This window comes from Salmo salar, chromosome ssa12 (assembly GCF_905237065.1).
Source record: "Salmo salar chromosome ssa12, Ssal_v3.1, whole genome shotgun sequence".
In the NCBI taxonomy this organism is placed as follows: domain Eukaryota; kingdom Metazoa; phylum Chordata; class Actinopteri; order Salmoniformes; family Salmonidae; genus Salmo; species Salmo salar.
Genome location: NC_059453.1, coordinates 53,636,451 through 53,650,830, shown reverse-complemented (window position 1 = coordinate 53,650,830; position 14,380 = coordinate 53,636,451). Strand labels below are relative to the sequence as shown.

The following is a 14,380-nucleotide window of genomic DNA, read 5'->3' as shown; positions in this document are numbered from 1 at the left end:
GTTTGTTGTTGTAGCCTTATTTGTTATAATGCCATTATTAATAGCCATATTTAGTTAATTAAGTTGGAAGTTATCAATTGGGATCATGGTCACAGCTCTATTGCAAATGTATCATTCTCCACATTCAATGTCAGTTTCATTGTGGACTTTTCCCTGAAATTAGATGTTGGCCTTTCAGGGGCTATAGGCTAACGTTACCTGCATTTGGCTCAGCAAACCCATAGCAAAGTTGAATTGCAATTATAAACCCAGATTTTAGTCACTGTTCTCTTCTTTAATATCCTTCATGTTTAGAGGGAATGTTTTCCCATTTGTGGACCCAAACATACACACACATCAATGCCCTTTTTCAAAATGTCCTTCAGGTCTAATTTTTTCCCCCTGCGTGATAAGTTGGGAAGCTGTTCACATGGGAAACCATCAGCCCAGGCTAAACATTTGTGTGATTTGAGTCCATCTATCAGTACTTGCATTGCATGTAAAATCTGTGGTTCAGGATTGTTTAGCTTGAGCTGAATAGGCAATGTGTGTATATATGTATTACATTTGTTTGGCAGGGGCAATGTACAACAATATAAGTCTCAGAATATGAGAAGTGATCCATTGCACCAGATTTGGATAACAGCAAATTTAAATCTGCAGTCCCTGGGCAGGTGAACATACAGTATAAACATATGTCAAGATGAATAGGCTATGTATCAGAATAACATTTAGGCCTATCATTCAGGACCACCCATTGTGTTTCCAAAGGTAATTCAAGATTTACTTTTGTCCCTATGTGGAAATTTGTCTTGGACACAACTGCTGCATACAGTAACAATACAAACAAGAAAGTACATTCAACAACAAACATTGCAGGTGTCCCTATCATACATAGCCCATCAAATCACAGATGAAGGAACACTTCCCTAATATTGAGTGGCACCCCCATTTGTTCTCAGAACAGCCTCAATTTGTCGGGTCATGGACTCTACAAGGTGTCAAGTGTTTCACAGGGATGCTGGCCCATGTGGACTCCAATGCTTCCCACAGTTGACCAATAATTATCTTTCCGTAGAGGGGTCATTATACACTGCTCAAAAAAATAAAGGGAACACTTAAACAACACAATGTAACTCCAAGTCAATCACACTTTTGTGAAATCAAACTGTCCACTTAGGAAGCAACACTGATTGACAATATTGCACATGCTGTTGTGCAAATGGTATAGACAACATGTGGAAATTATAGGCAATTAGCAAGACACCCCCAATAAAGGAGTGGTTCTGCAGGTGGGGACCACAGACCACTTCTCAGTTCCTATGCTTCCTGGCTGATGTTTTGGTCACTTTTGAATGCTGGCGGTGCTTTCACTCTAGTGGTAGCATGAGACGGAGTCTACAACCCACACAAGTGGCTCAGGTAGTGCAGCTCATCCAGGATGGCACATCAATGCGAGCTGTGGCAAGAATGTTTGCTGTGTCTGTCAGCGTAGTGTCCAGAGCATGGAGGCGCTACCAGGAGACAGGCCAGTACATCAGGAGACGTGGAGGAGGCCGTAGGAGGGCAACAACCCAGCAGCAGGACCGCTACCTCCGCCTTTGTGCAAGGAGGAGCAGGAGGAGCACTGCAAAATGACCTCCAGCAGGCCACAAATGTGCATGTGTCTGCTCAAACGGTCAGAAACAGACTCCATGAGGGTGGTATGAGGGCCTGACGTCCACAGGTGGGGGTTGTGCTTACAGCCCAACACCGTGCAGGACGTTTGGCATTTGCCAGAGAACACCAAGATTGGCAAATTCGCCACTGGCGCCCTGTGCTCTTCACAGATGAAAGCAGGTTCACACTGAGCACGTGACAGACGTGACAGAGTCTGGAGACGCCGTGGAGAACGTTCTGCTGCCTGCAACATCCTCCAGCATGACCGGTTTGGCGGTGGGTCAGTCATGGTGTGGGGTGGCATTTATTCGGGGGCCGCACAGCCCTCCATGTGCTCGCCAGAGGTAGCCTGACTGCCATTAGGTACCGAGATGAGATCCTCAGACCCCTTGTGAGACCATATGCTGGTGCGGTTGGCCCTGGGTTCCTCCTAATGCAAGACAATGCTAGACCTCATGTGGCTGGAGTGTGTTAGCAGTTCCTGCAAGAGGAAGGCATTGATGCTATGGACTGGCCCGCCCGTTCCCCAGACCTGAATCCAATTGAGCACATCTGGGACATCATGTCTCGCTCCATCCACCAACGCCACGTTGCACCACAGACTGTCCAGGAGTTGGCGGATGCTTTAGTCCAGGTCTGGGAGGAGATCCCTCAGAAGACCATCCGCCACCTCATCAGGAGCATACCCAGGCGTTGTAGGGAGGTGATACAGGCACGTGGAGGCCACACACACTACTGAGCCTCATTTTGACTTGTTTTAAGGACATTACATCAAAGTTGGATCAGCCTGTAGTGTGGTTTTCCACTTTAATTTTGAGTGTGACTCCAAATCCAGACCTCCATGGGTTGATAAATTGGATTTCCATTGATTATTTTTGTGATTTTGTTGTCAGCACATTCAACTATGTAAAGAAAAAAGTATTTAATAAGATAATTTCTTTCATTCAGATCTAGGATGTGTTTTAAGTGTTCCCTTTATTTTTTTGAGCAGTATAGTTTGTAGGCCAACGCTACAGTCGATTTTGTGAGAAGACCGATTTTTGGCATGTCTCATGGTCTAACAAACACCGCCATAGTTCTGTCACCTTTCAGCGCAGGTGCGTAAGTGTTACGTATACGGATGTGGAGTATTGAGACGCATCCAATGCAAAAAAAATAAAAAATAAAACGATTTTAAATGGACGATTTTTGTTTTATTCTAATTAGATTGCCACGAGGAAGGAAGCAGACATCGACATTACGGGGTTAAGAAACGACAAAATAACACACTCAATCAAAACCGTCTAAACAAGAGGTCCCCAGTGGCGTAGCGGTCTAAGGCACTGCATCTCAGTGCTAGAGGTGTCGAATCCAGGTTGTATCCCAACCAGTTGTGATTAGGAGTCCCATGGGGTGGCGCACAATTGGCCAAGCGTCGTCTGGGTTTGGCCGGTGTAACTCGCCATTGTAATTGAGAATGTGTTCTTAACTGACTTGCTAGTTAAATAAAATAATTACAGAGTGCTGTTGAGCCTCCTACTTATGTTGACACGCCCACTTTCAGATACTCCACATATGCAGTTACCCATACTATAGATACTTTTGAGGAGATAGGAAACAGCATTGGAATCGTATTGACGCACATCAATGGACTGCGCGATGTATTCTGGGCGATTCTGGGAGCTCTCCTTCAAGGAGTGTATGGGAGTCAATTGGGCCATAGCTCAAAAACCCAACATAAACATCAATTTCGTCGACAAGAAGTACAACATGACAAATATTTTCCAATATGTGATAAAATTAACTTATCTCTGTAATATCGTAAAGCTTTGTAATCGTGACATTACATACTTTCGAGGAAAATTGGCAGGTTTCTCGACTCATACCCTGACTTGGAGACAGGATTGCGTGACGCAGCATGACAACGTGAACTCGATTGGTCGATAGTCTGCTGTGTGACGCATTATACGTTCCATTCATTGCCCAATGGGATTCCTGTCTCCTATTTTCTCTATACATACTTGCGAGCAATCGCCATTTCAAAATACCGAAGCTTTATTGCGCTGTTTAGTTTGTTCATCGATGGAGTTTAAATAAAGAGCCGGATTATTTGAATAACAGTCAAGGTAAAGAGAACGAGGAGTTGTTTTCTGGTCAGTTTGTTTAGTAGTTGCTTATCGTTTCTATTCGACATTTCGTGACCTAATTCCACTGTCCTCAAAGCTAGCTTTTGATGCTAGCAGGGATAGGTTCAGGTTGTAGCATGGTCTACATCAGAGTAAAAAACAAATGTTGGTGAGCTAATGTTAGTTAGCTACTTTTCTGTGTTTCTGCAATATTTTCACATCAGATTACTCTGAACGAGTAGGTAACTTTATTTAGTTACGTTACCTATTAGAAGTGATAGGCTATCCAGCTAGCAAGGTCATTTGCCATCTCCCTTGTTGCATAACATAGCGTACATCATTTTTATTGATGATTACATCACAACACTGCTTAGTGTTTTCCTCTACACATCAAATAAATGCCACTGGAGCTGATGATTTGATGCATAATTCCATGTGCCTTCTACAACATGGATTCAAAAACAAGAACAGACTCTCCGCGTCCCTCCCTGCCACACACACACACACACACACCAGTGTGATGACCAGTACAGCGTGAAGGTTATTTCTTAAGGCTTTATTTGCAATAATCATGCTGTGTGGTTGTTTCATAAAACATGGGTAAAAAATATATTTCACCACTCTAAATCTCTAAATGACTAAAATGTAACCAAGATTGCCGGTCGCCATCACCATGTTTCCTCATTCCCCATACCTGTGCAGGTAGACTGATTGTGATGGAGCTGCCCAACTACAGCAGGCAGCTGATGCAGCAGCTCCGCGCCCTGAGGAAGGAGAGTCAGTTCTGTGACTGCTCTATTCTGGTGGGGGACACACCCCATCACGCCCACAAACTGGTGCTGGCAGCCTCCAGTCTGCTCTTTAGGTTGATCAATTAATCATTCATTTCAATCAAGCAGCTTTGTCGCTTATACTGTCCAATTAAATGGCACTGTCCTCAATTATGAAAGGTTCCTTGCCTACAGTATGCACATTGTAATTTATAAACAATGTGTATCCTAAATGCACCCACAACTTCCATCTGTTCTGTCTCAGGTCTCTGCTGGAGGGCTCAGACAGCATCTCCATCGACACGGCTGTGGTGTCGTCCCAGGAGTTCTCCTGCCTGCTGGACATGGTGTACACCGGAAAGCTTCCCCCAGGGAAACACAACTTCACCCGCATCATTGCTGCCGCAGACAGCCTGCAGATGTTTGACGTAGCTGTGGGCTGCAAGAACATCCTCACCAACCTGATGAATCAGTCGACTACCACCACACACACTACACAACCAGCCTCACCTACCCCACCACCCGCCACCACCCAACCACAGCTCCAGAGCCAGGAGGCCGAGCACACAGCTTCCCCAGAGACAGCTGTCCCAAGCATGGGAGAGGGTGGTATGAAGATTGGCCCCTCTGGAGCCCAGGGGAAGGGAAAGGTGGAAGAGGCAAGTTTGGAGAGTGAAGTGACCACAGCAGCCACACGGAGCGAGCCAGTGAAAGAGGAGAGGAAAGAGAAGGATGGGCCACCATCTAAAAGAGCTCGCCTTCAACTTCCAGAGACCACAGGTGGGTTTCAATTCAAATGGGATCATTGCGGTGTTCCGTTTTGTTACTGATTTATTTGTATCAATTCTGTTATGATGCTTCTGTGAGTCAGGTGACATGTCAACTAAGATTGTATTTCCTGGTTGCAGCTGACGTGGACCCCCTGTCCCAGGGAGGAGTCAAGATAGATACAGAGGTGGTGGATGTGCGGCAGTGGCTCAGAGCACTGCAGACCTGGGACGGCATCTCCACAGAGGAGAGACAGGTGAGACTTTGGATGGAGACAGTGCCCACTGGGCGCACTACATCATTTCAATGTGGATAATTGGGTAATATTTGGTCGAGAGGTTGATTAATGAAATTACAACTATATTCACACACTCAAAAAGACAGCCAAAAGTCAGTTGAATTTCCAGTGTGTTATCATTATGCTTTCAACCATCTAAAAGCACAACCAAATTCCAATGGAAAAATAATGTCCAATTTTTGGTTTAGTTGTCACCCAAATGTCTATCACTGTGCTTTCAACTGTTTAAAAGCACAGCAAAGTTTAAATGAGAATACAATGTCAGGTATTGAGTTTATTTATACAACAGATTAATGTGTTATCACCAGCAGGGCTTTGTTAAAACCCTGGATGGGAGACCAAAGAGTAGCAGTAGAAAAATCAAAACTCCAGTAGGAGGTGCTGCCCAGCCTGTTTTTTTTCTTCTGATAGTGGATATAACGTTGAAGATCTGACGTTGGTTTAAAGGTACAAATTCAACATATTTTTTACAAGGTTGGTCTATGTTGAAATTTGGTTACCATGGGTACATAATCCTGTGGTTGAAATCTAACCTTTAAAATAACTGTTTATGTTGATGACTATTTTCATATCCAATGTATTTTCCACGTAGATTCCACGGCACAATACGTGGACAAACTACGTTGCAACCAGTTTGTGCCCAGTGGGTGGTCTCTGCTATGACAGAATGCACAATTCAATGCAACACTCCATTCCTTAAAATGGTGAACAAGTCTTCCTCTACGACATTTACAGAATTATTCTCTCATGTATTGACCCTTACCTATCTCAGGTGATACTGTCCTGCAGTGAGGGGGATCCGGGGGGTCCTGCTGTGTTTCAGAGGCTCCAGAGCAGAGTGAAGGAGCAGAGGAGTCTCTCAGCCCAGACACTACTCACCCTGATGGGCCTGCTCAAGGAGTTTCACCCCAATCTGGCAACCCAGCTGCATGAGCACACTCAGCAAGGAGAGGACACCAGCCAGGGAGCTACAGGTACAGAGTAGGGGAAACAAGGACAACAGCATGGTTTCAAGCTTTACCCAACATGTTTGGCAACACAACAACAATTGAGTTGACTACAGTGTGTGAGTGGGATCCATCCATCGCTCTTCTGTTGTTTTGGACTTTACTTATCAGGCAACCGATTCATTATCAAATGGTAAATCAATTAGCCTACTCAATGATTTGTTGCATCGATCCCCAGGCTCCGAGGCTGAAGAGCCGGAGGAGCAGCCCCAGTCGCCCACTACTGCAGTCGCAGACAGCGCCGAAGGGGAGGAAGAAGAAGAGGACGGTGAGAAAGAAGGAGAAGGGGAGAGGAAGACTAGATCCAGGGCTAAGCGCTCCTCCCCCTCTCGTCCGTACTTGTGTCGCTGGTGCAGTAAGGCCTTTGGTTTTAAGTGTCGTATGGTGGCCCACACCAAGCGCTGCACCATGTCCAAGGAAGCTAGGCTGCAGTGCCCTGAGTGCCCAGAGGAGCTGCCCACATCGCGGGCACTACAGCTCCACCGCAACAAGGCCCACCCAGAGTCCAAAGCCGCCAAGAAGAAACGGCCGCAGGTGTCCTGTGATATGTGTGGCAGGACCTTCGCTCACCCCTCAGGTGAGTTTGCCCGATCAGGGCTGGGAACGGATTGTGCTAGTGTAGAGGTTCTGCGTGGCAAAATACTTTGCATTGAAAGGGAAGGAACTCACTATCTTACCCAGTACTAATGTATAGCAGGCCTACCAGGTCTTAACCATTCTGCAGGAGCACCTGGTGTGTTATGTGTCTCCAGTTTCATTGACTGTGTTCGTATTGCGACAGGTATGCTGTACCACAAGCGCACAGAGCACTTTGAGGAGAAGCCGTTTGCGTGTGAGGAGTGCGGGGCCAAGTTTGGAGCCAACTCGTCTCTGAAGAACCACATGCGACTGCACACTGGAGAGAAGCCTTACCACTGCAAAAACTGTGACATGAGCTTTAGTGTGGCTGCCGCTCTGGCCTACCACACCAAGAAGAAACACTCCGAGGGTAGGACACACACACACACACACACACACACACACACACACACACACACACACACACACTGAAGGTCACACACTAGCACCAGATTGAAGAGCTGTAACAGATCTCACATCTCAGGATTCACAAAACAATACCAATTCTCCCCCAAAAAAACAATACACATGTGTTTGTGTGGTTTGTTTTTAGGTAAAATGTATTCATGTCAGTACTGCGAGGCTCTGTTTGCCCAGTCCATTGAGCTGACGCGTCACGTGCGCACACACACCGGAGACAAGCCCTACGTATGCAGGGAGTGTGGCAAAGGCTTCAGCCAGGCCAACGGGCTCTCTGCTCACCTACAGACGTCTCACAGTGAGTATGATACTCCTGTTTATTATGGCCCTAAAAAAATAAATATATATATTTCAAAGTGAATAGACACGACACCGAGGACATTTTAGAAATCTCTCAACCTCGCTTTCACCCTTCTCGCTCTCCCTCCCTCTCTCTCTCTTTTCTTTTCCTCCACTCCTCCGCCCCTCTCCCTCCCTCTCTCTCTCTCTCTCTTTTCTTTTCCTCCACTCCTCCGCCCCTCTCCAGACATCTCTGAGCCTCATGACTGTCAGAAGTGTCGTCTCAGTTTCTCCACACTGGAGGACCACAGGAAGCACATCCAGGAGTGTCACCCTAAGGAGTACCACCGGTGTCCTGAGTGCAACAAGATGTTCACCAACCCCACCCTGCTGGAGAAACACATAGCCGTCCACGCTGGGGGCAAACCATTCAGCTGCAAGCTCTGCCAGAAGTCCTACCAGGTGAGAGAGAAGAGTATCCCTGTAAAACTGCTATTCTTGGCTTGAAGGGAGTTTCTGGTCTATGATAATGGGATTAAACATTTCTTTGAACTTGATAGCTCTGAAAGACTAATAGGCCTATAGCGTAAACACCTTTATATTCATCCTTTACTATCGAAGGATGAGTTGGTGGAGCATGGCGCTTGCAACGCCAGGATAGTGGGTTCGATTCCCAGAACCACCCATGTGTAAAATATATGCACGCTGTAAGTCGCTTTAGATAAAAGCATTTGCTAAGTGGCGCGTATTATATTATTCACTGAGTGTACAAGACATTAGGAACACCTGCTCTTTCCATGACAGACTGACCAGGTGAAAGCCATGTTCCCTTATTGATGTCACTTGTTAAATCCACTTCAATCAGTGTAGATGTAGGGGAGGAGACAGGTTAAAGAAGGATTTTTAAGCATTGAGACATGGATTGTGTATGTCTGCCATTCAAAGGGTGAATGGGCAAGACAAAAGATTTAAGTGCCTTTGAACGGGGAATGGTAATAGGTGCACCGGTTTGCATCAAGAACTGCAACGCTGCTGGGTTTTTCACACTCAACAGTTTCCCGCGTGTATCAAGAATGGTCCACCACCCAAAGGACATCCAGCCAACTTGACATAACTGTGGGAAGCATTGGAGTCAACATGGGCCAGCATCCCTGTGGAACGCTTTTGACATCTTGTAGAGTCCATGCCCCGAAGAATTGAGGCTGTTCTGAGGACCAAAGTGTGGGGGGGGCGCAACTCAATGTTAGGAAGTTGTTAATGTTTTGTACACTCAGTGTATATTACTTACCATATCTCTCCGTCCACAGCAAATGTCGGGGCTGTGGTATCATAACCGTACCAACCACCCGGAAGTGTTTGCAGGTCAGACCCACCGGCAGCTCAAGTCTCTGCTGCAGTGCAGCGTGTGCTGCAAGTTCCTCCACAGTGCCAGTAGCCTGGCTAAGCACCAGAAGACAGTGCACACAGGTGAGGATGGCCAGGGAGAGACCCAAAAAATGCCCTGGCTTCCAGGCCTGTTCCCCCCCTCTTTTGCTTGGTTTGCCGTAATCGCAAAATGTCTTAATTTTTGATATTCTCAGATTAGTGTTGTGCATCCCTGTTGTAAGGAATATACTGTTCTTGTTTTCATTTTAAATAATATATTTTTATTTTGTGTCTCCTAAAGGCATGTTTGATTCTGACGGGCTGCTGGTGGGGAATCCGGACCTGCAATCAGGTAAGAGCTGCGATAATGTTATATTTCTATATACCATAGCACTCCTAATGTACAGTACCAGTCAAAAGTTTGGACACACCTACTCATTCCAGGGTTTTTCTTTATTTGTACTATTTTCTACATTGTAGAATAATAGTGAAGTCATCAAAACTATGAAATAACACGTATAGAATCATGTAGTAACCAAAACAGTATCAAACAAATCAAAATATATTTTATATTTGAGATTCTTCAAAGTAGCCATCCTTTGCCTTGATGACAGCTTTGCACACTCTTGGCACTCTCTCAACCAGCTTCATGAGGTAGTCACCTGGAATGCATTTGAATTAACAGGTGTGCCTTGTTAATTTGTGGAATTTCTTTCCTGCTTAATGCGTTTGAGCCAGTCATTTGTGTTGTGACAAGGTAGGTTTAGTATACAGAAGATAGCTCTATTTCGTAAGAGACCAAGTCCGTATTATGGCAAGACCAGCTCAGATAAGCAAAGAGAAACGACAGTCCATCATTACTTTTAAGACATGAAGGTCAGTCAATGCGGAAAATTTCAAGAACTTTGAAAGTTTCTTCAAGTGCAGTCACAAAACCATCAAGCACTATGATGAAACTGGCTCTCGTGAGGACCGCCACAGGAAAGAAAGACCCAAAGTTACCTTTCCAATCTACTATGCTTAATAATGAGCAAAATCAATGCAACTGGGCCGGATAACCTTCCTGCAAGATTCAGGATAGTACTTGTGTCACTGCTAAAATGCTAACGCATATTGTAAACCTTTCTATTAGTAGTGGTTTATTTCCCAAGCCCCAGGTGTTTCCACTCCACAAGAAGAGCTGTAAAACAAATCTAGGAAACTACAGGCCTGTGTCAATCCTCAGCACCTTATCCAACATTGTTGAGATATTTTGTTTTTAATCAACTTGAGGGATACCTTCTTTATTGGATACCTTCACAAACTTCTTTATGAACTACAATCTGGCTTTAGAACAGCTCATTCCACTGATACTTGCCTTATCCACCTTTTTGACCACATTAAGCAGAAAAGTGAGAAGGGGGACTATACAGGTATGGTCATGTTAGACTTGCAGAAAGCTTTTGACACTGTGGACCATGATATTCTCCTGATGAAACTGAAATGCATGGGTCTAAATTATGTAGCAGTGAATTGGTTTAGGTCTTATCTGACCAACAGAACTCATATGTAATGTTGGTGATGTTCTGTCAGAGGTCAAAGAAATATCCTGTGGAGTACCGCAGGGATCTATTTTAGGGCCTCTCTTATTTCTTATATACGTTAATGATGTGCCAGATACAGTAAAGTGCAAACTCTTGCTTTATGCTGATGATTCAGCCATACTGGTGTCAGGGAAGGATATAGGTTACATAGAGGAGACCCTAAGGAAGGAATTGCATTTTGTTAGAGATTGGTTGTCTGACAACAAATTGTCACTATATTTGGGAAAAACTGAATCGATTTTGTTTGGAACAAAACGTTGATTGCTTAGGGCTGACAAGATAACGGTAAACTGTCCAGTCAAGGAGATTGAATCTATAACAAGTATCTTATCTTGGTGTCCCTAGATCAATCCCTTTCTGGAGACCTTATTGCTACTAAAATTATTTCTAAAATGGCAAACAAATTGACATTTTTATATCGTAACACTAGATATTTTAACATTTAAGTTAAGAAACTGCTTGTCTCAACCTTGATTCAGTGTCATTTTGATTATGCCTGCTCTGCTTGGTATAGTGGGCTATCAAAAAAACTGAAAAAGAGAATGCAGGTCATGCAAAATAATGTTAGCAGGTATATGCTGAATGTCCCCCCTAGGACCCACATAGGGGTACAGGAGTTCTGGGCGGTGGGCTTGTTGCCTTTGGAGTCCAGAGTGGACCAACTTAAACTTTATCATATGTTTGACATCTTAAATGATCATGCCCCAGGTTACATGAAAAACCACATTGATATGGTCTATAACCAACACGGTCACAATACCAGAGTTAGCGTTGTCTTGTAAAATTCCAAGAGTAAACAGTACTGCGAGGAGCACATTTTTCCATGCAGTCATTTGTCTATGGAATAGCCTTCCCTTGGAGATCAAGCAAATTAAAAGTAAAAATAGCTTTAAAAACAGGCAAAGGTTTTCATTTGGACAAGGTTGTCTAAGTAAGAGAAACCACTCCACTGCCCCTTGTGCCCCCTACTGCTGGTCAGGTGTATTATTTGAATGATCGGTATGATGTGCAATTAATAGATTGTTTTAATGTGAAATGAATATTGTTGATTTTTAAGTTTAGGGAGAAGTACAGAGAATAGTGCCACTTTTTAGGTTGTCAATATAAATTAATGTATTCATGGTTGTTTGTAATTTTGTCTTGTCTTTTAATCATTACATGTGTTAGTGTTTTTACCATCGAGGACCACTTTGGGAACAAGCATTTTAATTAATACTTTCAAGTGATATCCTCTGGGTCCACATTGTGCATTTTGTTGTATTAGCTGTTGCCCAAAATAAATTCAATTCAACATCAACTGTTCAGAGGAGACTGCGTGAATCAGGCCTTCAGGGTCAAATTGCTGCAAAGAATCCACTACTAAAGGACACCAATAAGAAAGAAGAGACTTGCTTGGGCCAAGAAACACGAGCAATGGACATTAGACCGGTGGAAATCTGTCTTTTGGTCTGATGAGTCCAAATTTGAGATTTTTGGTTCCAACCGCTGTGTCTTTGTGAGACGCCGAGTAGGTGAATGGATGATCTACATGGGGTTCCCACGTGAAGCATGGAGGAGGAGGTGTGATGGTGTGGGGGTGCATTGCTGGTGACACTGTCAGTGATTTATTTTGAATTCAAGGCACACTTAACCAGCATGGCTACCACAGCATTCTGCAGCGATACGCCATCCCATCTGTGGGACTATAATTCGTTTTTCAACAGGACAATGACCCAATACACACCTCCAGGCTGTGTAAGACCTATTTGACCAAGAAGGAGAGTGATGGAATGCTGCACCTGGCCTCCAAAATCACCCGACCTCAAGTTAGACCGCATAGTGAAGGACCAACAAGTGCTCAGCAAATGTGGAAACTCCTTCAAGACTGTTGGAAAAGCATTCCATGTGACTACCTCATTAAGCTGGTTGAGAGAATGTCAAGAGTATGCAAAGCTGTCATCAAGGCAAAGGGTGGCTATTTTGAAGAATCTAAAATGTGTTTTGATTTAACACTTTTTTGGTTACTAGAGGATTCCATATGTTAGTTCATAGTTTTGATGTCTTCACTATTATTCTACAATGTAGAAAATAGTAAAATAATATATATATATATAATATATATTGAATGAGTGTCCAAACTTTTGACTGGTACTGTATATAACAATACATTATTTCTGTCTGTGTCTGCTCTGCGTACATGTGTATTGATCTCCTGTATTTTCCCATACTCAGACTCGTCAGTGGTGAAGTGCCTGTACTGTCCTGGCCTGTTCCCCAGCGAGGCTGAGATGCAGGCGCATGCCAGCACTGAGCATTTCAGCCAAGAGGGGGCAGCGTTCGGCTGTTCTCTCTGCCCGCTGGTCTGCCCCTCCCAGCTTCAGCTCCAGGAGCACTTCCTTTCCTGCCACATAGGTACAATAGAGGAGCAGGAGCAGGCCTCCACCTCTCAGACGGTAAGGCTGCGTCCTAAGTCAACCCCTACACCCTACCCCTTATCCAATTGCTTCCCTACAGTTAGTGGATATGTGTAATGGCTCCATCTTGCCCTCTGATTTTTTTTTATTTTTTTATTTAACCTTTATTTAACCAGGCAAGTCAGTTAAGAGCAAATTCTTATTTACAATGACGGCCTAACCCGGCCAAACCTGGACGACGCTGGGACAATTGTGCGCCGTGTTATGGGTCTCCCAATCAATCTGCATCGCGCGTGATTGAAATTCAAAGGCTATGTTCCTGCTTAAGCAGAGACTGCATTCACGGTAAACACTGCATATGTCGGCTCAATCGGGAATGTCCTTTACATTTCCATTGCGTTATCTGTAACGCGTAATTGAATAGAGCCCTTAGTGTACATTTTACATTTTAGTCATTTAGCAGACGCTCTTATCCAGAGCGACTTACAGTAGTGAATGCATACATTTCATGAAATGTTTTCTCTGTACTGGTCCCCCTTGGGAATCGAACCCACAACCCTGGCGTTGCAAACACCATGCTCTACCAACTGAGCCATATTGCTTACACCTATTCAATCTCAAAAAGGGAGTAGGGGTTGGGATGACGGGTGGTTTTGGGCTCTAGGCTCTCCTGTATTTAGTCTCTTATCTCATACAGTATATCTATGTTAGTAACTATGGCAAGTGAGTGAAATGGGATTGACATGTCATTCCTCCTATCAGGTGATTGAGACCGAGGAGGACCCCGCTGGAGTGGCGGGACAAGTGATCTCTGTGGACCAATCCCAGCAGGTGTATGTTGCCCTGGGAGACGCAGAGGACGGTCACTCCAGCACAGAGGTGATGGCGGTCAGCATGGAGGATTTGTTGAACGGAACCGTCACTTTCATCTGTGGGGAGGGCCAGTGACCCCTAACCTCCGACCACTGGTCTCTACTTCCTGGTGAAGTATGAACTGTCCTAGCATCAGTGGGCAGCTTGGAATGAATAAAACTAACTTATGCTATACCAAGGGACACTGGTTTTGTATCTTGTTTGATTTGTAAATATTGAGATGTGAAAGTGTGTACGTATACACTAAGCAACGAAGTGTAACC

General features: G+C 44.5%; 1 protein-coding gene across 2 annotated transcripts; it reads left to right on the top strand.

Moving 5' to 3' along the window:
* The first annotated feature begins 3,603 nt into the window (after positions 1–3,603).
* On the top strand, positions 3,604–14,299 carry zbtb40 (zinc finger and BTB domain containing 40). Of its 2 annotated transcripts, none has more exons than XM_014131887.2 (13): positions 3,604–3,743; positions 4,446–4,608; positions 4,779–5,293; positions 5,422–5,537; positions 6,352–6,553; positions 6,765–7,163; positions 7,368–7,574; positions 7,758–7,922; positions 8,151–8,365; positions 9,211–9,370; positions 9,570–9,620; positions 13,063–13,283; positions 14,007–14,299. In XM_014131887.2, exons 2-13 carry the CDS (start codon positions 4,460–4,462, stop codon positions 14,190–14,192), a joined length of 2,586 nt encoding a protein of 861 aa, XP_013987362.2. In that variant the 5' UTR covers positions 3,604–3,743; positions 4,446–4,459; the 3' UTR covers positions 14,193–14,299. The 2 variants fall into 2 exon arrangements, with proteins under 2 accessions (XP_013987362.2, XP_013987363.2); XM_014131888.2 differs by having other exon boundaries at positions 3,626–3,770.
* The last annotated feature ends 81 nt before the right edge of the window (positions 14,300–14,380 follow it).